This window comes from Heteronotia binoei, chromosome 4, assembly GCF_032191835.1.
Source record: "Heteronotia binoei isolate CCM8104 ecotype False Entrance Well chromosome 4, APGP_CSIRO_Hbin_v1, whole genome shotgun sequence".
In the NCBI taxonomy this organism is placed as follows: domain Eukaryota; kingdom Metazoa; phylum Chordata; class Lepidosauria; order Squamata; family Gekkonidae; genus Heteronotia; species Heteronotia binoei.
In genome coordinates, this window is record NC_083226.1 from 73,047,824 (window position 1) to 73,072,297 (window position 24,474).

At 45.9% G+C, this 24,474-nt stretch overlaps 1 protein-coding gene across 1 annotated transcript; it reads left to right on the plus strand.

The window, feature by feature from the left end:
- Positions 1-877: 877 nt before the first annotated feature.
- On the plus strand, positions 878-12,817 carry LOC132570115 (uncharacterized; the record flags this gene model as incomplete). The annotated part of the gene is made up of 3 exons (XM_060236549.1): positions 878-1,122; positions 11,440-11,875; positions 12,239-12,817. Coding segments are annotated over exons 1-3 (1,260 nt in total), but the record flags the coding sequence as incomplete, so codon positions are not given.
- Between the last annotated feature and the right edge of the window lie 11,657 nt (positions 12,818-24,474).

A 24,474-nucleotide genomic window follows, 5' to 3' on the forward strand; every position in this document is an offset into this window, starting at 1 on the left:
CCCCCCAAAAAAACCTTCACCCTAACCCCAAGAAATCCAAGCCACCCAAATCAGGACACTGCACTTTTAAAAGTCCTCTCACTAAAGTAAGATATAGGCAAATTGACAACCCCCCACCCCAGGCCCCCACCCCCAGCAGAACCCCCTAACCCCAAATAAGCTATGCAGTACCCACCCAAATCTGGATAAGTAAAGGGACTCTGAGTCTTAAAAAGTCATTTTACTAACTAAAATAAAAACAAGAACCCCAAGACTGTCTTACCTTTAGATGTTTTCTCTTCTCCAGGCAGGTCAGGCAAGGCTGAGAGAGAGCAGCAGCAGCTGAGGTCAAGGGCCAGCACAGCACAATCTCTCTCACACACCAACACCAACACAGCAGCAATGGAATGGAGTCCAGCCAGGCAGACTTCTTAAAAAGGTTCTCTGACTCTACACAGAGCAGTTTCAAAAAAATACCACTGCTCTGTGATTGGCCAGAGAACACTGTTTACTTGGATACCCAAGTAAACAAAAGAACAACAATGTTGCTGATGGCTGGGGGATTAGCCCAGCCATCAGCTACACAACAGCCCTGCAAAGCATGCATTTGTAATGCATTTTGCAAATGCATGCTTTGGATTGGCTGCTGGGGCTCCTCTCCCCCTCCCTCCCTGATCCCAGGGTAGGGTGGCCAGATCATCCCGGTTGCCCGGGAAAGTCCCCCCGCCACCCCCAAATTCCCGCCTCCCGGGCTGGCTATCCCGGGACCATTAAAAGTCCCGGTTTAGCCAGCTCCTGGAGCCGGCGAGCGAGCGCGCGGGTGGGAAAGGTGGCAGCGAGCGCCTGTCCGGAGGGGAGGCTGGGAGCTTCCTCCCTGCGCGTGCGCACGGTTCTGCGCATGCGCAGGGCCAGGAGAGTGGGCAGCGTGGCGGAGGCGGCGGGACAATGGCGGCGGCTGGAGCGGGAGGCGGGCCGTCGGCGCCTGCGGCGGCTTAGCGGGAGGCCCCAGGTCGGTGGGCTCGGCCGCCTCCTCTTCAGCCACCGCCAGCAGTGCCACCAGCAGCACCAGACGCCGCTGCGCCTCCTGACCAGCCCGCCCGCCTGGAGGGGAGGCCGAGGCCGCCACCCATGCCCTGAGAGAAGGTAAGCCCCCCCGAGGCAGGCAGGGAGGGAGGGGGCCGAAAGCGAGGGGGCGGCTGGCGGGAGGGGCGGCCTTCCTTCCTTCCTTCCTTCCTTCCTTCCTTCCTTCCTTCCTTCCTTCCTTCCTTCCTTCCTTCCTTCCTTCCTTCCTTCCTTCCTTCCTTCCTTCCCTCCCTTCCTCCTTCCTCCCTTCCCTCCTTCCCTCCCTCCTTCCTTTCTTCCTTCCTCCCTCCTTCCCTCCTTCCTTCCCTCCCTCCTCCCTCCCTCCCTCCTTCCTTCCTTCCTTACTCCCTCCTTCATCGGACCCCCTCCCCCCTCGGCGGGGCAGCCGCAGCCAGGCCGCCGGCTCAAGCTCAGAGGCCAAGGCGCCCCGCCCCGCCCTCCCTGCAGGCCCGGCGGCCTGGCTGCGGCCTTCCCGCCGAGGGGGGAGGGGGTCCGAGCGGCGAGGAGGCCGAGCCGCCCCGCCCTCCCTGCAGGCCCGGCGGGAGCGGGAGGCCCCGGGTCGGTGGACTCGGCTGCCTCCTCCTCAGCCGCCGCCAGCCCCGCCAGCAGCGCCGCCACCAGCACCAACCGCCACTGCGCCTCCTGGCCAGCCCGTCCGCCTAGAGGGGAGGCCGCCACCCGCGCCCTGGGAGAAGGTAAGCCCCCCCGAGGCAGGCAGGGAGGGAGGGGGCCGAAAGCGGGGGGGCGGCTGGCGGGAGGGGGCAGCCTTCCTTCCTTCCTTCCTTCCTTCCTTCCTTCCTTCCTTCCTTCCTTCCTTCCTTCCTTCCTTCCTTCCTTCCTTCCTTCCCTCCCTCCCTCCTTCCCTCCTTCCCTCCCTCCCCCTTCCTTCCTTCCTTCCCTCCCTCCCTCCCTCCCTCCTCCCTCCCTCCCTCCTTCCTTCCTTCCTTCCTTCCTTCCTTCCTTCCTTCCTTCCTTCCTTCCTTCCTTCCTCCCTTCCTTCCTTCCTTCCCTCCTTCCTTCTATCTGCGCCATCTTCATCACTTTCGGGGTTTGGTCCCCCAGTGGGGTGGGCTCCCGACTCCCTCCGCCGGCTGTTTCTGATAGCCCTGTGCCCCCTCTTTCATTTGATATGTGTTCCGTGCGGGTGCCACCCTCCTGCCGGGAGATGCCGCAAAATGAGCCCCCTTGAGGCTTATGGCGGCAGGGCTCGGGGGAAGCGAGCTAGACTGCTGTTCTTTTGAGGGGTTATAGAGTGTTTCGAGCCCGTCCCTGTGGCATTGGTCCCATCGTTGTGAGACCCAGGGGGCTGGCGCAGCGGCCCGCCAAAGCAGCCTGTCACTAATAACACAGGTCAAGATGCAGGACAGGAACCCGGAAGTGACCAACAGGCTGCTTCAGCGGGCCGCTGCGCCGGCCCCCTGGGTCCCACAATGATGGGACTGATGCCACAGGGACGGGCTCGAAACACTCTATAACCCCTCAAAAGAACAGCAGTCTAGCTCGCTTCCCCCGAGCCCTGCCGCCATAAGCCTCAAGGGGGCTCATTTTGCGGCATCTCCCGGCGGGAGGGTGGCACCCGCACAGGACACATATCAAATGAAAGAGGGGGCGCAGGGCTATTAGAAACAGCTGGCGGAGGGAGTCGGGAGCCCACCCCACTGGGGGATCCACACCCCGAAAGTGATGAAGGTGGCGCAAAAACACAGTGGCCCAAAAACTAGGGGCTATCAGGAGGTCCAGTAGTGGGGCCAGGACACTAGACGCCCTCCCATTGTTGCCCCCCACCAAGCACCAAAAATACAGAGCATCACTTGCCCCAGACAGAGAGTTCCATCTATACCTTGTGGCTAATAGCCACTGATGGACCTCTGCGCCATATGTTTATCCAATCCCCTCTTGAAGCTGTCTGTGCTTGTTGCTGCTACCACCTCCTGTGGCAGTGAATTCCATGTGTTAATCACCTTTTGAGTGAAGAAGAACTTCTGTTTATCCGTTGCTCAGCAATTTAATTGAGTGTCCATTGAGAAAGGAAGAAAAGTACTTCTTTCTCTACAAGATGTGTACAGTGTCTCTGCTCTAGTGCCCTCCTACAGTGATATTTGGGGGATTTGGGGGGGGATTTTTGGGGACGTCACAGGAAGTGCTGTGAAGTCACTTCCTGTTTCTGGCAGTGGCATTTGGGGGAAATGATGTCATTTGGGGAAAATGATGTCACATGAAGTGATGTCACTTCCTGCTTCCGGCAGGTGGCACGGGGGAAATGATGTCACAGGAAGTGATGTCACTTCCTGTTTCTGGCGACGCACATGCGCACACACACATCATTCCCCCCCTCGAGGTGTCCCTGGCTGGCCTGCAGATATTATGGCCACCCTATCCTAGGGAGGCTATGGGAGAGGCAGGAAAAGGCTTCCAAAGGTGGGAAAGAAGGCAAGCAGCTCCCCTGAGGCTGCAGAAGGTCCTTTCCCACCTTTTCTATGGACTTCTAAATATTGATTCGGAAGTATACGGGGAGCCATATACGGTTCCTGTATTATGGCTGCAAATTGGATTCACAAGTATACGGCGCTGTATACTTCCGAATCAGGGGTGATTCGGAGGTTTCTGTGGTTCAGCCGAACCGAATGCACACCCCTACTGGAGACCTGACATGGTGTTACACAGTTGCCTATATGTGATCATTGGCTCTAATCCTCACAAATAGCAACTCTTTTATTTAAAAGAAAGGCACCAAGAGATCAAGGGCAGAAGCAGCTATGAACATATAGCAATGTATGGATAAAGTAAACACAGGCACTACAAATGAAACTTTCCACGTACTTTAGACAGGGCCAGATTTTTTGGGGGGGGCAGAGGGGGCACTTGTCCTGGATGCTGCTGAATTGGGCACCTCCCCATGGGAGGGGGGGAGAAAGATCCACCTTGCGAAAAGGTGGCAAAAACAGCCCTGTGGCTTCCCTTTTCATTTAAAAACTCCACGGAGTGTTTAAATGGGAAGGGGGAGTCAGATCCCTTGCCTTTGCTGCCTTTCTGCAAGGTGGAGACATGGCAAAAGCAGCCCCAATGGGGGTGTTTAAGTGGGAGGGAGTCAGATCACCAGTGTGTCCCTCCCATTTTTTGAGTAGGGATGCCATTTTTTGGTTTTGCCAAAATATGTAGATCTGGTCTTGCCTTTAAGCACTTTTTTGAAGTGGAAATCTTATTAATTGAGCTGATGCAGGTTTAAGTCTTAAGTAAAGGCATATAAGTAGTACGTCCAAACTCAATATCACATGGATTGTTGCTGTTTCATCTATGTTTCTTTTAACAATTTTAGGCTGCACAGCAAATGGGGGGATGGAAGAAAATGCAAGAAAATAACCTAATTGTGTGTGAAAGCAGTCTGAACATACAAGCAGATACAACTGAATTTCTTCAAATATATTTGAGCTGCTCAATAAAAATCAGTTTTCTTGCTGCATCCAATAGGCAGGACATGAGCCAAAATGCTGGATAATCAAGTGTAACATGAAGTTGAGACATAGTATCTCAACTTCAAAGAGTAGCATGAGCAACATGAGCAACCTAAGCTGATTCAACAAATGTTGCCCACTTTGTATTTCTGATACTTACATGTAGGCATTATTTTGTAGAAAAAGAGGTGCTGAAGCTCATTAGCACAACTCATTTGCATATGCCACACACCCCCGACTTCACTGGATATAACTATCAGCTCAGCATCTACCTTAAAATGTTTCTTGAATTATAATTGTCATAATAAAACCTTACTCCCATCATACTTTAAAATTACTGTAGTGGAAACTCCCCCCAGCCAACAGCAGCCAAATCATTCACTGCCTTGTAGGGAGTTCCTTTTATGTTAGGCTCCTGGGTTCCAAAAACTTTAACACCACAGAAACCCAGCCTGGTTTAGTAGTCTGCCACCACACCCTAGTTATCTTTCCTAAACTGGAGGTCGGGTGAAGCCTCCAGCCCTTACCGGGAGATTAACACAGAAGCCCTGCAAGGTAGACTTGAAGCACAACAGAATGGTAGTCAAAAAGGCAGCGAGCAGTCATAGGCACTGGAGTTAGCTTTGAGACTGTAGAGCACAATTTAGCAGGTATAAGAGATATTTTATTGTGTGCAATTTAAGATAAAACACAAATTAGAGGAAGGAATGAAAATAAACCCTAGGTTTTCCCAGCATAATTATACATAGTTACCAATATGGTCAGCAGGAAAGGACGATATAGCAAATTCTTGGCAGTCAGCCAGGCTCACAGGATTAAAACAACACAGCAGGATGAACAAAGCAGGAATCAAGTTGGACATCTGAGTGGATCAGACTCCGCCATAACAAGGTGGAAATCTGAGTCAGACTCAACCCAGAATCAAAGTGGGCTTTCTGGTATCCCAACTTTATTTCTAGAATGGACCAGTTGCTGGGCCCACTGTAACCAATCAGAATCCAGAATGATGAGATGGGTCAGCATAACCTTGTTTCCCACCTCCACAGCTGAAACTTTTTTACAACCAGTCACACTCTGTGGTGCTTACACTAAGACACTTAGCCAAGAGGCCTGAAAGTACAGTCTTACAGAGACAGGCCTTTTGACCATTGTTTGTTATACAGGCCAAGAATATCTAATGATTTTGGTGAACTAAAATCACTACAATTACTTTCTCCTAAGTGGCCACAGTGGCAAGATGAAGATTTCTATCTCTCTGTTTTATATATGTTTTGGTTATTTCCCAAAAAAATCTTAGAAAGTTTGTCAAATCTTTGAGTTCAGCAAAATTCTCACAAGGGGTTTGAATAATGGAGCCCAGAAGCAAGTGTTGGGGTGGGGGGTTAAGAAAGAAAGAGCACAATAAAATGTAGAAGTTCTGGAGTTCTGCTCCTGTGAGTTCCTGCCCAAAACGAGGCCTGCTTACATACCTTTCCAGCATCTGCTTCCTAAATACATCTCATACTATAGGAATATTAGTGGAGAATGCTAATATTGGTCTATGCCCAACCCTCAAAGCTGTAATTGCAAAGCAAAACCATAACAAGTCAATTTCTTAGACAACAGTTCATAAAATTTGGCGCTACAAGTTAATTTTTTTACATCACTGAAAGACTTCCTAGCATAGGCATAAAGTACATGGGGGCTGGGGCGCTGCAGCCCCCCCAGGATTTTCCCACCCGGGGCTAAGCCCCCACTGAGCAACCAACACAGGACTTGAGGCTTCAAAGGCATGAATGGGGTGATAAAAGCTGTGTGTGATTTTCCTTCTGAACTTCAAAGTCAGTGAATGACTTTATGAATGACCTAACAACCCAACCTCGGCTCCTTAGAAATGCTAATTGAGCTTCCCCCAAGTCAGAGGCTAGGTGTCAATATGCATATTAACCAGTGTTGGTAAGCTCTAATTTGGTAAATCAATACATTGGCAGCCCGGAGTCAAGGGGGTGAGGAGATCATAGCTCTCATAGCACGCATGAGATACAAACCTCTCTGAGATCCATCCAGCCGATCTGGAGTGTTGACGGACTCTCTTGATATTGTTTCATTGAAGGTATGAGCTTTTTGCCTTGCTACAGGGAGTGAGTGAGTGAGAGAGTTTTGTTGGGTTTGTTATGGGTGCAACTGGGTTCCCTTTCTCTTTTTCACTGTATCCATGCCCTCCAGTGTTTCAAAATAGGAACGCATATGAACTATTTAGAAGAGCCAATAACAGCAAGCCAGGATTAGGCTAAGAGTGTGTGTCCAGCCCAGTTTTATTCAGCAAATTTTCCTTGATTTTTCTTTCACATTTTCCTTTGGTGATTGTGAACTTAGATTTCCCAGTCTTCCAGAAAATAAGTAAGCTAATACTGACCACTGTACATGGCTGTCTCTGTTCTTGCACTGCCACACAGGAGTTGTAGTTATTTTTCTGGGGAAGACTATAGCTTTTAGACAAGCACATAGCCCTTAGTCTGTGCCATGGTGCCGTCACATATTCTTAACTAGCACATGAAGCAGCTTCTGTACAAAAGCTCACAATGCCCAGCTGCTTCATGTTTTCTTCCAGGTCTTAGGCTCAAAGCCTTGACCATGAGATCTCTCTAATTAATGTCAATAAATCAAAAGTAGGTTTGCAACTTACAAATGTGCACACCTGAACAACACCTGAGCAGCATGTTTAAGATTGGTATAGTACATTGTCTGCAGTTTTTGATGCAATAATTCATAGCAAGAGGTGACATTTATCAGAGATTGTTAAACAAAATATTGCAAGTGTGCTAATGTTTTAAGCATGTTTTATTTTAAGTAAAAAAAATCTTTAATTGTGTTTGTGCCTATTATAAAATTTATAAAGAGCCAGTTTGGTGTAGTGGTGAAGTGCGCGGACTCTTATCTGGGAGAACGGGTTTGGTTCCCCACTCCTCCACTTGCACCTGCTGGAATGGCCTTGGGTCAGCCATAGCTCTCGCAAAGCTGTCCTTGAAAGGGCAGTTGCTGTGAGAGCTCTTTCAGCCCCACCCACCTCACAAGGTGTTTGTTGTGGGGGGAGAAGATAAAGGAGATTGTAAGCTGCTCTGAGTCTCTGATGCAGAGAGAAGGGTGGGATATAAATCTGCAGTTCTTCTTCTTCTATGTCCACTGCCTGGCATTACATTTTATGACACTCATGGCCTGGCCCGACAAGGTCTCATTTATGTCAAATCCAGCCCTCATAACAAATGAGTTCTGCACCTCTCATTTACCTCATCAATATGCAGGGCTGATTAATCTGGATGGGAGTGTTATATATCACCAGTTTCACGTGTGATGAGCCTGAAATGTCCTTGTTTCCATTTGTTTGAAGCAAAGTCTTTATTTAGGTTTGGATACTTATTGTAAAGTCAGGTTGTATTGGTGTTGGTCAGGGTTTTTTTGAGCAGGAACACAGTTCTAGCTGGTTTGGCATCAGGGGGTGTGGCCTAATATGCAAATGAGTTCTTGTTAGGCTTTTTCTACAAAAAAAGCCCTGGTGTTGGTAATAGTCTTTTGTTTTTCACATCAGATCACAGTTATACATGAATGGACCTGCAGATCAAGAATATACAAGGTTAAAAAAAGCTGCACTCTTCAAGATTCTTAACTTGAACCAGCATCATTGAAGTGGTTTAAGAACTATTTAAAATACTTAGGTTCAGGATTCTGGCACATGTTCTTTCAACCACTAGGATTAGGGCTTGGAACCAAAAGATTTGTTGTAGTTGGCTAGTATGTAATTTTGATATGCAAGGAATGTTAATATGCAAACATATTTATAAACAGCCACAGGAAAATAGATCTAATATTATAATTAATACTTCACTAATCCTTTTGCAGTCCATATAGACAAAAAAGATGTTTCAGAAGCTGGCTAGGTTACATTATAGAAACGAGAGAATAGCTCAGATTTGTAAACTGTGGCTGAAAGAAAAGAGAAACATCAGTTATTAATTACATTCAAGTTTACAGATGTAACCAGGGTTTTATCTTATCCCTACAATGCTAACACCCTACAAGGTGGTAGAATGAACCTACACAGATAATTAGAGTAAATCACATTTATATCCTGAAGACATTCAATTAGTAAGAGATACTGATTATAATAGAATTCTGGCAATGCTCTTATGAAACCCCTCCTCCTTTTACAGGTCAACTACAGACATAAAGTTATGAGTACTAGACATGCTAAGATTTTTGACATGATTGAATTTAGCTTGCTCAGTTTCTAATTATCCAAGGTGAATTCTTGATCAGTTCACCTCAATGCCACCATTAAGCTGTCACTTGTTCTGGGTGGAGCTGCACACCCCTTTAAGGAGCAGGCCCATTGTTTGAGGGTGTTTTGGGGCCCAGGCCGGCTGCTTAGGGTTGCCAATCCCCAGGTGGGGGCAGGGGATCCCCTGGTTTGGAGGCCCTCCCCCCGCTTCAGGGTCATCAGAAAGCCGGGGGCTGGAATGTCTGTTGGGCATTCCATTATTCCCTATGGAGATCATAGGGTATAATGGAGAATTGATCTGCCAGTATCTGGGGCTCTGGGTGTAGTGTATCAAGAAATGTCATGCGACCAGACGGGGGGGCAACTGGGCAGTCCCAGGAGCCCCAGCGCCGGGAGCCAGTTCCCCGCCTATCTCCAGCTGTGGCGGGAAGTTCAACGGGGCAGGATTGGCCCGACCAACCCAGTAGGCTGTACCCGGGATTGTATATAAGCGGGACCCGGCCCGCGTGTTCTCTCTCTAGCTACGTGCTCCCAATAAACCATGTTGCCCTACTCCCGTCTCCGTTTCGAGTACGTTACACTGGCGACGAAGGTGGGATACTAGCCTCAGCGGCTACGACGGAGATCTGGGCAACAAGCGACCGCCGCCGCCATCATGGCCAACCAAGGAGGAATCACCGGCTACCTCGAGCCCTTCGACCCTACAAATCCAGAGGGATGGGAGTCCTACGCGGAGCGGGTCGAGTTCTACCTCCGGGCCAACAAGATCACTGACGCCGGAGCAAAGAGGGACGTTCTCATGAGCGTCTGCGGGCCTGCCACGTTCGAGATCGCCAAGGGTCTCTCGGCACCCGCCCGTCTGGCGGAGAAATCCTATGACGAGATCATCCGACTCCTCACGGGACACTTCTCACCACAGCCCTCGCGGGTGGCTCGCAGGTTCCTGTTCCACAAACGGGACCAGATCGCGGGCGAGTCCGCCGCGGACTACCTGGCGGCCCTCCGCAAACTCGCCGGGAACTGCAACCTCCCCCAACTGGAGGAAGCCCTGGCGGACAGATTCACGTGGGGCCTCCGCGACGAAAGGCTCCAGCAAAAGCTCTTCGCCAAAGAAGAGCTTACCCTCCAGGCCGCCTTCAGCGAGGCGGTGGCGTGGGAACGAACCGCCCGAACGTTTCCCCGGGCCAAGATGGAAGCCGCCCACCACGAAGAGCTGGACCACGACGGCCCCGAGGAGGAGGAAGCCCATCAGCTACGCCGCCCAGCCGGGCCACCCAACAGAGCGACCCAACGCCCCCGAGCGACCGACCGACCACCAGCGTCGGAGCGAGCCCCGGCCACCAAGTGCGCCAGCTGCGGCGGCCCCCACGAGAGGAGAGACTGCCAGTACCGGACCTGGGACTGCAGGAGCTGCGGGAAGACCGGCCACATCGCCAGGGCTTGCCGAGCCAAGCCCAACCGCAGGAAGCCGACCACGTACCACGAGTCCGCGGAGTCCCACGCGATAGACTCTACGTCCCTACAGGTACTGAACTTGCCCCACGATTCCCCCGATAAAATCAAAGTGACGGTCCTTATCGAGGGGAACCCCTGCCAAATGGAGGTGGACTCAGGGTCCTCCATTTCCCTCATAGCGGAGGAAACCCTAAGAGAACTGTGTCCCCGCCAGCGGCTGCAACTTCGGCCGGCAGACTTCATACTCCGGGACTTCCAGAAGAACCCGGTGCAAATTGCAGGGTGGGCGCGGGTACAAGTCGAGCGGGGGTCCTTCCACGGCCCGCTGGACATCCTGGTGGTAAAGCGCCAGCTGGCTACCCTGCTAGGTCTGGCCTGGTTCAAACCCATGGGAATCCGCGTGGAGGGGGTGGGGCAGACCTTAACGCCCCGTGGGTTCGGGGAGATTTGCAAGGAATTCCCCGAGGTATTCGATGGGTCCCTAGGAAGCTACCGGGGGCCGGCCATCTCCCTGCCCCTAGACCCCACAGTCAGGCCGATTCGGCTCAAGGCCAGGAGGGTCCCGTTCGCCTTGAAACCTAAGATTGAGGCAGAGCTAGACCGCCTCACGGCACAAGGCGTCCTTGAGCCGGTGGACTACGCCACTTGGGAAACCCCCATCGTTACCCCCATCAAACCAACCGGGGAGGTGCGGATATGTGCCGATTATAAATGCACCATAAATAAGGCTCTACAGGACAACCCCTATCCGGTGCCGGTAGTGAGCCACGTCCTAGCCGCCCTAGCGGGGGCTAGGATATTCGGGAAGCTAGACCTAGCCCAAGCCTACCAGCAGCTCCCAGTAGACAGCAAGACGGCAGAGGCCCAAACGATCGTGACACACAGAGGGGCCTTCCGCGTAAAGAGGCTGCAGTTCGGGGTGAGCGTCGCTCCGGGGATTTTCCAGAGCATAATGGACTCTCTCCTTAAAGGAATTCCCGGAGTCCAGCCGTTCTTCGATGACGTTTTAGTCGCCGCCCCGGACCCCGAAGAATTTGGCAACCGCCTTCGAGAGGTGCTCCGCCGGTTCCAGACCGCGGGGCTCAAGGTCAAGAGGGAGAAATGTTTGCTGGGGGTTCCACGGGTGGAGTTCCTAGGGTTCGCCGTAGATGCAACTGGAATCCACCCCACGGAAGAAAAGACCCGAGCCATCGTACAAGCCCCTGCCCTCACAAGCAAAGCGGAGCTACAAAGCTTCTTGGGGGTGCTCAACTTTTACCATTCCTTCCTCCCCCACAAGGCTGCCCTCGCGGAGCCCCTTCACCGGCTGCTGGACAAGAATGCCCCTTGGGTTTGGGGCAAACGACAGGCCGCCGCGTTTCAGGCGGTCAAGGACGTCCTGGTGTCCAATGCGGTGCTCCACCATTTTGACGAGGCCCTCCCCGTCATCCTGGCATGCGATGCGTCGCCGTATGGGGTGGGGGCAGTCCTGGGGCATCAGCTGCCAGATGGGAGGGAGGTACCGGTCGCATACTACTCCCGCACGCTCACCCCAGCCGAGCGCAACTACGCGCAGATCGACAAAGAGGCCTTGGCAATCGTAGCGGGGGTCCGCAAGTTCCATGAGTACCTATATGGGAGACGGTTCACAATTGCCACAGACCACAAGCCCCTTTTAGGTCTACTAGCCCCAGACAGACAGACCCCCCAAATACTCTCACAGCGCGTGTTGAGGTGGAACCAATTCCTCAACTCATACACGTACACACTGGTTCATAGGGCCGGCAAGGCTATGGGTCACGCGGATGCGCTCAGCCGCTTGCCGCTCCCGGAGACGGGTCCGGACCCCGCACCCGCACACCAAGTCATGATGATAGAGAGCCTCCCGGAGCCGCCACTCCACGCCGCGGAGGTGGCCAAGGCCACTCAGAAACACAAGACACTGGCACGGGTGCTCGACTGGGTGGTGAGGGGGTGGCCAGAGGGAAACATGGGTGAGGAATTCAGGCCTTACAAGGCGAGGAGGGAGGAATTAGCCGCACACAAGGGCTGCATACTATGGGGCAGTAGGGTAGTGATTCCGCCCCCGCTCCAAAGGCGTGTTTTAGAATCCCTACACGAGACTCACCCCGGCATAGTGCGAATGAAGGCTCTGGCCAGAAGCTACGTCTGGTGGCCGGGAATGGACGGGGAGATCGAGAGCTGGGTCCGCAGATGCCAGACCTGCCAGGAATCGCGGCCCGAGCCGCCCAGCGCCCCCGTCACTAGGTGGGAGTCCACCCGGAAACCATGGTCGAGACTCCACATCGACTTTGCGGGCCCCTTCCAGGGGCAAACCTTCATCATAATAGTGGACTCCTACACCAAATGGCTGGAGGTCATCCCCGTAGGGTCCCCCTCGTCCACAGCCGCGGTCAGAGCTCTGCGCAGGGTCCTATGCACACACGGCATCCCGGACACCATAGTCTCTGATAACGGGGCCGCCTTCACCTCAGCCGACTTCCAGGCGTTCCTGCAAAGATATCTGATCAGGCACATAAGGTCGGCTCCCTTCCACCCGGCCACCAACGGCCAGGCAGAGCGGATGGTCCGCACAACAAAGGAGGCCCTCGGCCGAATTGTACAGGGGGACTGGGACCACAGGCTGGCCGCGTTCCTCTTCGATAATCGGATCACACCCAACCCGGTCACAGGAGTCAGCCCGGCTGAGCTCCTCATGGGACGCAAACTCATAACCAGGCTGGACCGGCTGCATCCCGACCGAGCGTCAGACACCCGCGGGAGTCCCGAAGTCCGAGACACCGTCCGGGGCTTCTTCGCGGGCGACCCAGTCTACACCCGAAACTATGCAAGGGGCCCCGATTGGGTGGCGGGGCGGGTACTGAGGGTAACCGGGTCCCACCACTACGACATATCGACTGAGGGGGGCCAGGTGCTACGGCGGCACATTGACCAGTTGAGGCGCCGCACTCTCCCGGAGGCACCCGCAGACACAGACGAGGCTATATCCCGCGAGGAGCCAAACGGAGACCGCCTAGAAGACGCGATCCCAACATCCGGGATGCGGGCGCCAGAGGTACCGGGGCCGACCGAGCCCGAGGGATCCGCAGAACCGAACGGGCCGCCCCCGTCCACTCCAGGACCCCCCGAAGCACCATCCCCGGCGGCCGCGCCGCCTCCACCCGAAACCCCCAGACGGTCCACCCGGGAGCGCCGGCCCCCCGCATATTTACAGGACTTTGTACATTAACCAGGGGGGGAGGGGTGTAGTGTATCAAGAAATGTCATGCGACCAGACGGGGGGGGCAACTGGGCAGTCCCAGGAGCCCCAGCGCCGGGAGCCAGTTCCCCGCCTATCTCCAGCTGTGGCGGGAAGTTCAACGGGGCAGGATTGGCCCGACCAACCCAGTAGGCTGTACCCGGGATTGTATATAAGCGGGACCCGGCCCGCGTGTTCTCTCTCTAGCTACGTGCTCCCAATAAACCATGTTGCCCTACTCCCGTCTCCGTTTCGAGTACGTTACACTGGGGATGCTGTTTTTTGAGGTAGAGTCACCTAATTTTCAGCATAGCATTCAGTGCCTCTCCCCAAAATACCCTCCAAGTTTTAAAAATATTGGAGCAGGGGGTCCAATTCTATGAGTCCCAAAAGAAAGTGTCCATATCCTTCATTATTTCCAGTGGAGGAAAGACATTTAAAAGGTGTGTGGTCCATTTAAATGTGATGGCCAGAACTCCCTTCTGAGTTCCGTGATGCTTGTCACAACCTTGCTCCCGGCTCCACATTGAATTGGACTTGGCAACCCTACTACTGCTGGATAAGTGGATGGCAAATGTGGTCAAGAGCTCCTTTTACCAGCTTCAGCTGGTTAGCCAGCTGTGGCCTTTACTGGACAGATCTAGACACTGTGGTGTATGCCCAGGTTACATGTAGATTACTGCAGTAAACTCTATGTGTGGCTACCCTTGAGAAGTGTTTGAAAACTTCAATTGGTATGGAATGCTGCAGCCAGGATGTTGACTGCAGAAACCATATCACTCCAGTCTTGGCTCCCAATTTGTTTCTGGACTCAGTTCAAGGTTCTGGTCTTGACCTTCAAACCCCTTTATCGAGCCAACTTCCAACAGGTCGTGATCTATTTTTTCCGGACAAAAGTGCTGGTGATCTACCATCATGAAAATTAAGTCTCAAATTAGTTTTAAATTAGATTTTAACCCACCAAAGTTGGGTTTCACCGCCCCCTCCCCCATTTACAATGCACTTTCTGTCATTTACTGGTAAGCAAAATAAGCAAAAACAAAACAGAGAGATAAAGATCCAGAAAGAACTGCGAACAGTTTTTCTTAATTTTTTATTGTTATAACTTTTTTTAACTGTCTTAATAACTTTAACTTTTATGAGTGATTTGTGTTAAATGTAGGTCAAGTATTGATCCAGGCTGATCTTGCGCAATCTTTAAAATTTTGCTCTTGCTAATTAGTGAGATGTCTGAGCCTGAATTTCATCCACCAGCTTTTTGAAGTTGGGTGAATATTGTGTGAGGACCAGTCACAGGGAATTCTGAAGATGTTCATCTGCCATGTTGGAACGCTGTGTACTCTGTCATTTTCAGATGGGAAAATGCAGATTCACACAAATAAGTTGAACCAAAACAGGAGTGTACAGCTTCACTGCATCTTCTCAAGTTGGGAAATTTGTCTCTAGGCACTAGCTTCCAAAATGATTCTTGCTCAGCACGGTTTTTGAGAAAAATGTCATTTTTAAGGGTTTCTATTTCGTTTCCAAGAGATGCCTTGTTCAATGAGTATTTTTTACTGATAGCAGCTGAAGTTTCCTTAATGTCCATATCTGCTTTGAACGGGTATGACAAGTACTCCACAACTTTTTCAATTCTTTGGAAGTCACAGAATCTTTTTTCAAATTCCTGGATAACAGAGCAGATTTCTATCACATACTTCTCATTCTGAAAAACAAAATTTGGATATTGTCCCAGATGGTCCTGCGTATTAGGAAAATGATCAAAAGTGTTGTTTGCAAGGTCAGTCATCATTAGCTCAAATTTGCTCTTGTAGGAGGAAACTGTACTCATCATCTCGCCAATGCATTTGTTTTTACCTTGTAGTTCAATGTTCATATCACTTAGTTTGCCTGTAAAGTCAGTGAGAAATGCCAGATCACATAACCACTCCTCATCTTCCAACTCTGCTTTGTCATCTCCCCTCTCCTTCAAAAACCTTCTTATTTCATTCAGCAAATCACAAAATCTTTGCAGAAATTTGTGCCTGCTTAGCCATCTTACATCTGTGTGCAAAATGATTTCCGTTGCCCCTTCATCAAGAGTAAGATTGAAAAGTTGTCTTTGAAGTGATCTTCCATGAACTGAATTTACAATTTTGAAAGTGATGACCATGACAGTCTTTGTACTGAGTCTTTTGCATGCCAAAACTTGCTAGTGAACGATGCAGTGGTAAAAAAGGAAATCTGGTAAGTCGTCATGCTGTCTACAGAGGCCTATGAAACTTTTAACCTCACCTGTCATTGCTCTTGCTCCATCAGTATGATGGAAACAAGTTTATGCAATGGAAGATTACACTTCGTCACAAAAGAATGGAAAGAGCTGAATACTTCCTGACTGGTAGTTCTCCCTTTTAAAGAAATCATTCCAAGTAGTAGTTCTTTAACACTGAAGTCTTCAAAAATCATCCAGATAAAAACTAGTAACTGGGCTATGTCTCTTATGTCTTTAGATTCATCCAGTTGGAGTGAGAAAGCAACACAAACTATAACATCCTCCAACAATTGTTCAGTTGTGTCTCCACACAACTTTTCTATTTGCCGCACAACAGTGTTTCTTGACAAATGTACATCTTGAACAGCAGCTATGATCTCTTTCTTATTCTTAAATCCTTCAATTAGATTGTCTGCTGCTTCAAGAAAACAATCTTTTACAAATTCTCCTTCATTGAAAGGTTTGCATTTCTTTGCGATCAGGTTGCTGACCTTGAAGGATGTCATGGTTGCATTGACCAAATATGACCTTGGCTTCGCCATCAACTGTTGCTGTGCAGTCAATTTAGATTTAAGTTCTTTGAGCTTTAGCTTACAAATTTCACTTTTAGGTGGAAAAACAGCATCAAATAGTGCTATGCAGAGCCTTATAATGACACTCCAGATTACCCTCTTTGGGCAAGGATACAGCGGTGTTACAAAGTAGACAACAACACTTGTCTTTCACCATGATGAAGTAGTCCATTTCCCATTCATTATGAAAGTGTTAGGTTTTGATCTTCTTTGGAACACTCATCTTCATTATACTGGGGTGGCTGGGGTGCTAAGTTAACACTGGCTGAATCTGATCCAAAACTGTCACTGTCCCAAAGTATTAAAGATTAACAGGAACTGAAGACCTCTGGATGATGCCAAAACCACACATGCAGTTCTAAAAATAAAAATAAGAATTCATCATACTGGCACCAATAATCAAATACCACCACACCAAACAATCATCAAAAAAACCCAAACACCTGTCCAGCAAACCATGAGACCAAGTGGGGCTGGTGATCTACCTCTGACCCCTCCACGATCTACTGGTGGATCATTATAAGGAACACCTTCCTTATGAAGAAAGGTTGAAACGCTTAGGGCTCTTTAGCTTGGAGAAACGTCGACTGAGGGGTGACATGATAGAGGTTTACAAGATAATGCATGGGATGGAGAAAGTAGAGAAAGAAGTACTTTTCTCCCTTTCTCACAATACGAGAACTCGTGGGCATTCAATGAAATTGCTGAGCAGACAGGTTAAAACCGATAAAAGGAAGTACTTCTTCACCCAAAGGGTGATTAACATGTGGAATTCACTGCCACAGGAGGTGGTGGTGGCCACAAGCATGGCCACCTTCAAGAGGGGGTTAGATAAAAATATGGAGCAGAGGTCCATCAGTGGCTATTAGCCACAGTGTGTATGTGTGTGTATATATATATATATATTTGGCCGCTGTGTGACACAGAATGTTGGACTGGATGGGCCATTGGCCTGATCTAACATGGCTTCTCTTATGTTCTTATTATCTACCTGTTGGACATACCTGCCCTATATGATTTGAGATGACCCTATTTGAAGGACTCCCTTATGAACCCTCCCAACCACTATAGTCATCTTTGGAGACCCTGCTCTGACTGCCCCTGCACTCTGAGATTAGGCAGGCTGAGTATGGCAGCAACCTGGGAGAGGGGCATTTCAGATGTGGCACCAAAATTCTGGAACTCTCTCCATATGGAGATTAATTTGTCCCCTTCTGTTGCCATCTTCCACCAGCGTGGAGACTTTTTCATTTCATTTCACTCTCTCAGTGATCCCTTTTCCTTGACCAATGTTCTTTGACCAATGCTGTTTTTATCTCTTTGTACATATTTAACTCAGTTTTAATTATATTATTGATATGTATTTGAGGGCATTGAAATTAATGGTTTTAAAATGTGGTTTTATCATGTAGGTTTTGAATTGTTAGACACATTGGGAAATGACTGTTTGGGAGCTGATAGCAGAATTCGCAATGTTTATGGCATACAGAGACAAGGTAGTAAGTTTCAACTAAAAAATCTAAAAAACCCTGCCATGCCCAGACTTGTCACAGCTATGCTCTGTTCTGTGAGGTTCATACCCTGATTTGCTATGCAACCTGCCATACTCAGTTCTGCCTTTCCCCTCTGTTTTGCCCACCACACTTTCATTTATGTGTGCTTGCTGAACCCCTGGCAAGTGTGCATTGACCTACCCAGGAATACTTGTGTCTTGGCAAAGTACCTGGCTCTGGAAACCCTGCTACATGTTTCTTTACATGTTTTGGAACTAAAGGAGGCGTGATCCCTGTTTTTCTTTTGGATTTGACTTCAGATTCTTTTGTTGCCTAGATATTTGGACTTGGAGTGGTTATGAGGAGTCGGCATGCTATTACTGCTGCTTTATTCTCTTGCTTAACTCCTTTGATTCCACCTTCTTGAGTGCAGTACTTGCTTAATATTATCAAGGTGGCTTAAGTTTGCAAATAACTCCCCTCAATAAGCTCCCTCCTATTTCAGGATGTTTGTGGGAGGAACAAACGAATAACTCCTGTTCTTGGCTGACAGATTGTCCTGCAACTTCACTCCCTTTTCTTCCTTTTCACCTACTCGATTAATCTCAGTAGAATCCCATATGATGGATATACTTACAGTTCTATCTCCTGAAAAAGGACATTAAGCAATGGTATTCAAACTACCCCCTCCCCGTTGCCCAGTGCCCTTTTCTATCTGTTCTCTGGAAGCCTGCACTTCCACATGGAAAAACAATGCTAGGTTTACCATTCAAAATAGATGTAAGTTGATTAATCACCTCCTTGCCTCTTAATGACTGCAAACTATAGCATGTTTATAGAAATACTGCCACTAATAGCAGTCATATATAATAATTGCTGCCAAGTTAGGAAAATTGTATTTGCCAAGTTACCATTCCAGCAAAATCTATAACCCCGTTAAAAAAAAACTGACAGAGCACAGTGGCAGCACCATGGTATGGATTTAAGTAGATAAGCATGATATGTTCAACAAGGAGAAAGGTTTTTAAGTGTCTTTGTGTGCCAATTATTTATTGGTTAAAACAATTTTATTTAGTAACATATGGTAACAAATTATATTTCTTGCATGATTAATAGCTTCTTTTATCTATCCCATATATTACTTTCTACCCACCCCTCCCCCCATTACTTGACCCCTGCCGGTGTTATTTACTTAAAGTACTAATGTTTAAAGGTACCCTTAACTAATAAAAACAAAAATTAATATACTTTTTTTCAAAGACTTAATCATTATCAGAAATTCTCCAGTGTCCTTTTACTTTCCACTCTTTTTCTACATATCTTCTGAACTTTTTCCACTCCATCTTAAAAACTTCTAAATCATAGTTTCTTAAAATTCTTGTTAATTTGTCCATTTCACTCCATGTCATAACTTTTACAATCCAATCCCATTTCTCTGGTATTTTTTCTTGCTTCCACAACTGTGCATATAATGTCCTAGCAGCTGAAAGCAAGTACCAAATTATAGTTCTATCTTCTTTTGGAAATTTTTCCATTTGTAATCCCAACAGAAAAGTCTCTGCAACTTTCTTAAATTCGTATCCCAAGATCCTAGAAATTTCTTGTTGAATCATCTGCCAATACTTTTTTGCTCTTTCACAAGTCCACCACATATGGTAGAAAGAACCTTCATGTTTTTTTACATTTCCAACATCTGTCTGGCATCTTATTATTCATCTTTGCCAATTTCTTAGGAGTCATATACCATCTATACATCATTTTAAAACAGTTCTCTTTAATACTATGACACGTCGAAAGCTTCATAGAGTTCTTCCACAAATATTCCCAAGTTTCCATCTGTATTTCTTTATTTACAATAATTGCCCACTTAATCATTTGAGATTTCACTACTTCATCTTCTGTAGACCATTTTAAAAGTAATTTATATAATTTTGAAATTAATTTTTTGTTGTCTCCAAGCAGAACTTTTCCCATTTCTGTTTGCTCTTTTCTTATTCTTTCAATTTTAATGTCATTCTCCACCAAGCTCTTTATTTGTTGCATTTGAAACCAATCATATTTATTATTCAGCTCTTCAGCAGTTTTTAATTCTATTTTGCCACTTTGTATTTTTAATAGTTGATTATATGACAACCACTTTTCTTCACCCGTCTCAGCTGTTATTTTTATTACTTCAGCTGGCACTATCCATAACGGTTTTCTCTCATTATATTTCTTATATTTCATCCATGTATTTAGCAAGCTGTTTCTTATATAATGGTGAGAGAAAAAGCCGTCTTTCCCCCCCCATAATACATATAAGCGTGCCAGCCAAATTTATTTCCATGACCTTTCAATGCTAAGAGTTTTTTGTTTAGCAACATTATACATTCTTTTATCCATACTAAGCAAACTGCTTCATGACATAATTTTAAGTCTGGTAATTAAAATCCGCCTCTCTCTTTTGCATCTGTTAAAATTTTCATTTTAATTCTTGGTTTCTTCCCCGACCACACAAACTCTGAAATTTTTTTTTGCCATCTATTAAATTGTTTACTGACTTTCACAATCAGAATAGTTTGAAACAAATACATTATTCTTGGTAGAATATTCATTTTAATTGTGGCTATTCTACCCAACAGTGACAAATTAAGTTTATTCCACTTTAACATATCTTCATCCATTTTATGCCATAGCTTCTCATAATTATTTTTAAACAAATCAATATTCTTCATTGTTATCTCCACACCCAAATATTTTACCTTGGAGGTAACTTCACAGCCCGTTAGTCTCTGCAATTCTTGTTGCTTATTTATTTGCATATTTTTACATAGAAGTTTTGATTTTTCTTTATTAATATAAAGTCCCGCCAACTCCCCATATTCTTGTATTTTGGCTAACAACAAAGGTGTGACTTATATGAGGTTTTCATTTATAAACATTATATCATCTGCAAATGCTCTGTATTTGTAAGTAAATCCTTTTACTTTTAATCCTTCTATTTCTTTATCTTATTGAATTTGCATCAGTAATATTTCAAGAGTCATTATAAACAACAGTGGGGACAGCCTTGTCTTATACCTTTACTAATTATCATGTCTTCTGTAAGATCAGCATTTATACATAGCCTTGCACGTTGTTCAGTATATATTGCTTTTATCATTCTTATAAAGCTTTCTCCCAGCTCCATTTTCTCCATTACTGCAAACATGAAATCCCAATTTAAATTGTCAAATGCTTTCTCTGCATCCGCAAAGAATAATGCTACTTCCTTTTCTGGACGTCTTTCATAATATTCTACAATATTTACAACAGTTCTGATATTGTCTCTTATTTGCCTTTTGGGAAGAAACCCCGCTTGATCTTCCTTTATAAAATTTATCAAATATTGTTTAAACCGTTCTGCCAAGATTCTTGTATATTTTTTATAGTCATTATTTATTAATGAAATTGGGCTATAATTTTTTACGTTCGCAACGTCTCTATCTTCCTTTGGAATCAACGAAATAACAGCTTCCTTCCATGTATTTGGTATTTTCCCGTTTGTTCTTATCATATTCATCAATTTCTGAAGTTTCGGGATTAACTCCTCTTTAAGGGTTTTAAAAAAATTTAACTGTATATCCAGTTAAATTTAACTGTATATCCATCTGGCCCAGGTGCTTTTCTATTTTTCATTGCATTAATTGCTGATTCAATTTCTATTTTTTCAATTGGATCGTTCAAAACATTTCATATATTTTCTGCTAAGGGTGCTATTTTTATCTTTTGTAAGTACTCATCCATCTTTCCTTTCCTTATTTTAACACCTTTAAATAACTTGGCATAATACTTAAAGAATTCTCTTTTTATTCCTTCTTGATCTACCACCTCTCTTCCATCCACCACAATTTTATTAATTATTTTACTTTCTCTCTTTTTCTTCAGTTGCCACGCCAAATATTTTCCAGGTTTGTTTGCTCCCTCAAAAGATTTCTGCTGCAATCTTTTCAGATTCCATTCCAGTTCTTTAACAAATGTCTCATTTGCATTTGTAATATTGTAATCTCCCTTATAATTTTCTTTTTCCCTGGCCTTTTTCTCAGTTTCCCTTCTTTTTTCTTTATTTCATTTTGAATGTCCAACATCTGTTTTTCTTTTGCCCTCTTATCTTTGTTATTCAATGTAATCAATATTCCTCTCATTACTGCTTTAAAAGCATCCCAGACCATCTGAAATTATATATCCTCTTTATCGTTTATTTGGAAGAAAGCTTTAATTTCATTTTCTAGAGATGTCACTATTTCTTTATTCTGTAGTAAATCTTCATTCAATCTCCATCTTCTCAACTTCTTAGACAATTTTGTAATCCACATTATTGGGTTATGTTCAGCCCCAATTTTAGGTAAAATCTCTATTTTCTTTGTTATAAAGCCTAAGTCTTTAGTGCCCCACAATGTGTTAATTCTGGAAAAAGTTTTATGTCTTGCTGAAAAAAAAGGTATAGTCCCGCATATCAGGATTAAATTTCTTCCATATATCCTCCAAATTTTCGTGTTTGACCAATTCAAAAAAAGACTGGCAATTTTCCTTCCTTATTATTTTTTTTACCTCCCCCCCCCCCGACCTATCCAGTGTGTTCTTAATTGTTCCATTAAAGTCCCCCATTATCAAAACTTGGTCATAAGTCAGTTCATCAAATTGTTGTATAATGTCTTTTTAAAAAGCATCCTTTGCACCATTTGGTGCATACAGTCCCCCAAACAACATTTTTTTGCATTTAATATTATTTCTACCGCTACAAATCTTTCATCTTTATCTTTAAACACTAATTTCGGCTCCAGTTTTTAATATAGAAAATCACTCCCCTTTTCTTTTGTTCAGCCAATGAATAAAATTCTAGTCCCAGTTGTTTATTCCATAAAAATTTGTAATCCTTTTGTTTGATATGCACTTCTTGTAAATAAACTATATTACAATTTTGCTTTTTAATCTTATAACCACATCTCTTGGTAGATTATTTTTCTTAGCATATAGTGAGTTCATTCTATACATATAATCATACATGCTTCTAGTTCCTTCAGGATCTTCCTCCAAAAATTATGCAATTATTCCTATTATATATCCTTTCAAATCAGTCTCTTCATCCACAGGTACTCCTCTCAGACATATCTGGGTTTCCATCAATTTGCAGTCATGAATTGCCACCTTTTCTTGCATTTTTAGCAAGGTGGAATAATGTACTTTCACTCTCTCTTCCACCTCTTGCACTTTCTTTGATGTTACCACAGTCTTATTTCTGACATTTTCTATATCTTTCCTTAGTTCTTCAATGTCTTTTCTAATTTCTTTTTTAGAAGCAGTTATCATGTCTCTCACCCCTTTCATCATCCTGGCTTCCATTGCTTCTAATTGCTCTTGCATTTTCTCCATTGAGGCAGTCCTTGCATGGGTTAACTTATGCTCTGACATTTAAAAAAACACCAAAAATTTTGACCTCTCCAAATTAAATCTAAACTATCATGTTTGATAGAGTAAGGCTTGCCCTTTTCAATAAGTCTAATTTCACCATCTTCAGAGCCTCCTGGGCTCAGATATTAATTTTAAAAGTTTTTATTTCTTCCAAAATGGCGGTCGCGGCTTTCTGCTTCCCTTTAAAAAAATTTTACTTCAAAAGGCTTCTAAAATAATTATCAGCAATAATGTCCAATAGTATTTACCTTTTAATTGTCACCTCTGTCAGCTTCACCAATTTTTAATGTTCCGAACACTTTAAAAACTTTGTTTAAATTTTGACCACCTAGCAATGGCCGCTGATGTTTTTCTATGATATTATAGTCCTAGAGTAGGCTAGCTGCTTCCATGATTTCCCTTTTCCATCCGACATTTCCTGCTTTTCTTGCCACCAAATCCCGTTTTCACTGGTAAAAAGATCTCGCGATGTTTAACGTATTTCCTGTGTTGACTGTGAGGGCTGCAAATCTGTGATGATGGGGCTTTTTCACCAAAACCACAAGTAGACAAAACAATAAATTCCTTTCCACTTTTTAGCACTGTCCTTTAAATTTACAAAATTCAAATTTTGCCCCTTCTCCCCTTCTTCTTCCAAACTTTCTGAATCTCTGCTTCCCACCCTTTAATTTTATTTTGTTTAACTTTAAATAGTCCCGGAATGAAGATAGTCATCAGTACCTTTTTCTGCAGTTATCCAGATCCAACACCGGTCTTGTATAGCTTTAGATGTTTAGCAGTCTCAAAGAAGGTTAGGATCCTGTCGAGCTTATGTCAAATAAATGACTGGAAACTTCTGCAGATGATGAATATGCAACTCATCTCCGGAGACCTCTCAAAGCCTCAAAGGAGCCCCCCCCAGGACTCCCTTTTAGCCAAGGTAAATCTCCTCAGAGTTTCCTGTGCATATCTTGGGCTGATCTCTGACTGAGAAAAGTAGGCAGTAGGCATTAAATTGCCCTCCACTACCCCGAACAGAAGCCCCAGCCTGCTCCCCTTCTAAGAAGCAATTCAGCTCGGCATTTTCCAAACCCGGAAGCCCACATGTGCCAATTATTTATTTAGACCAACAAGGAAGCCTGAAGAATTGAAGACAGCTTCAACCTATTGCACAAGCCATAACAGGCAACATTATATATCTGACATATTATTATGTCTGAAAGTTCTCTTCCAATGAAATTCACACACTGACAGGTAGTAAGCAATGTTCCCTCTAAGCTGCAGAGT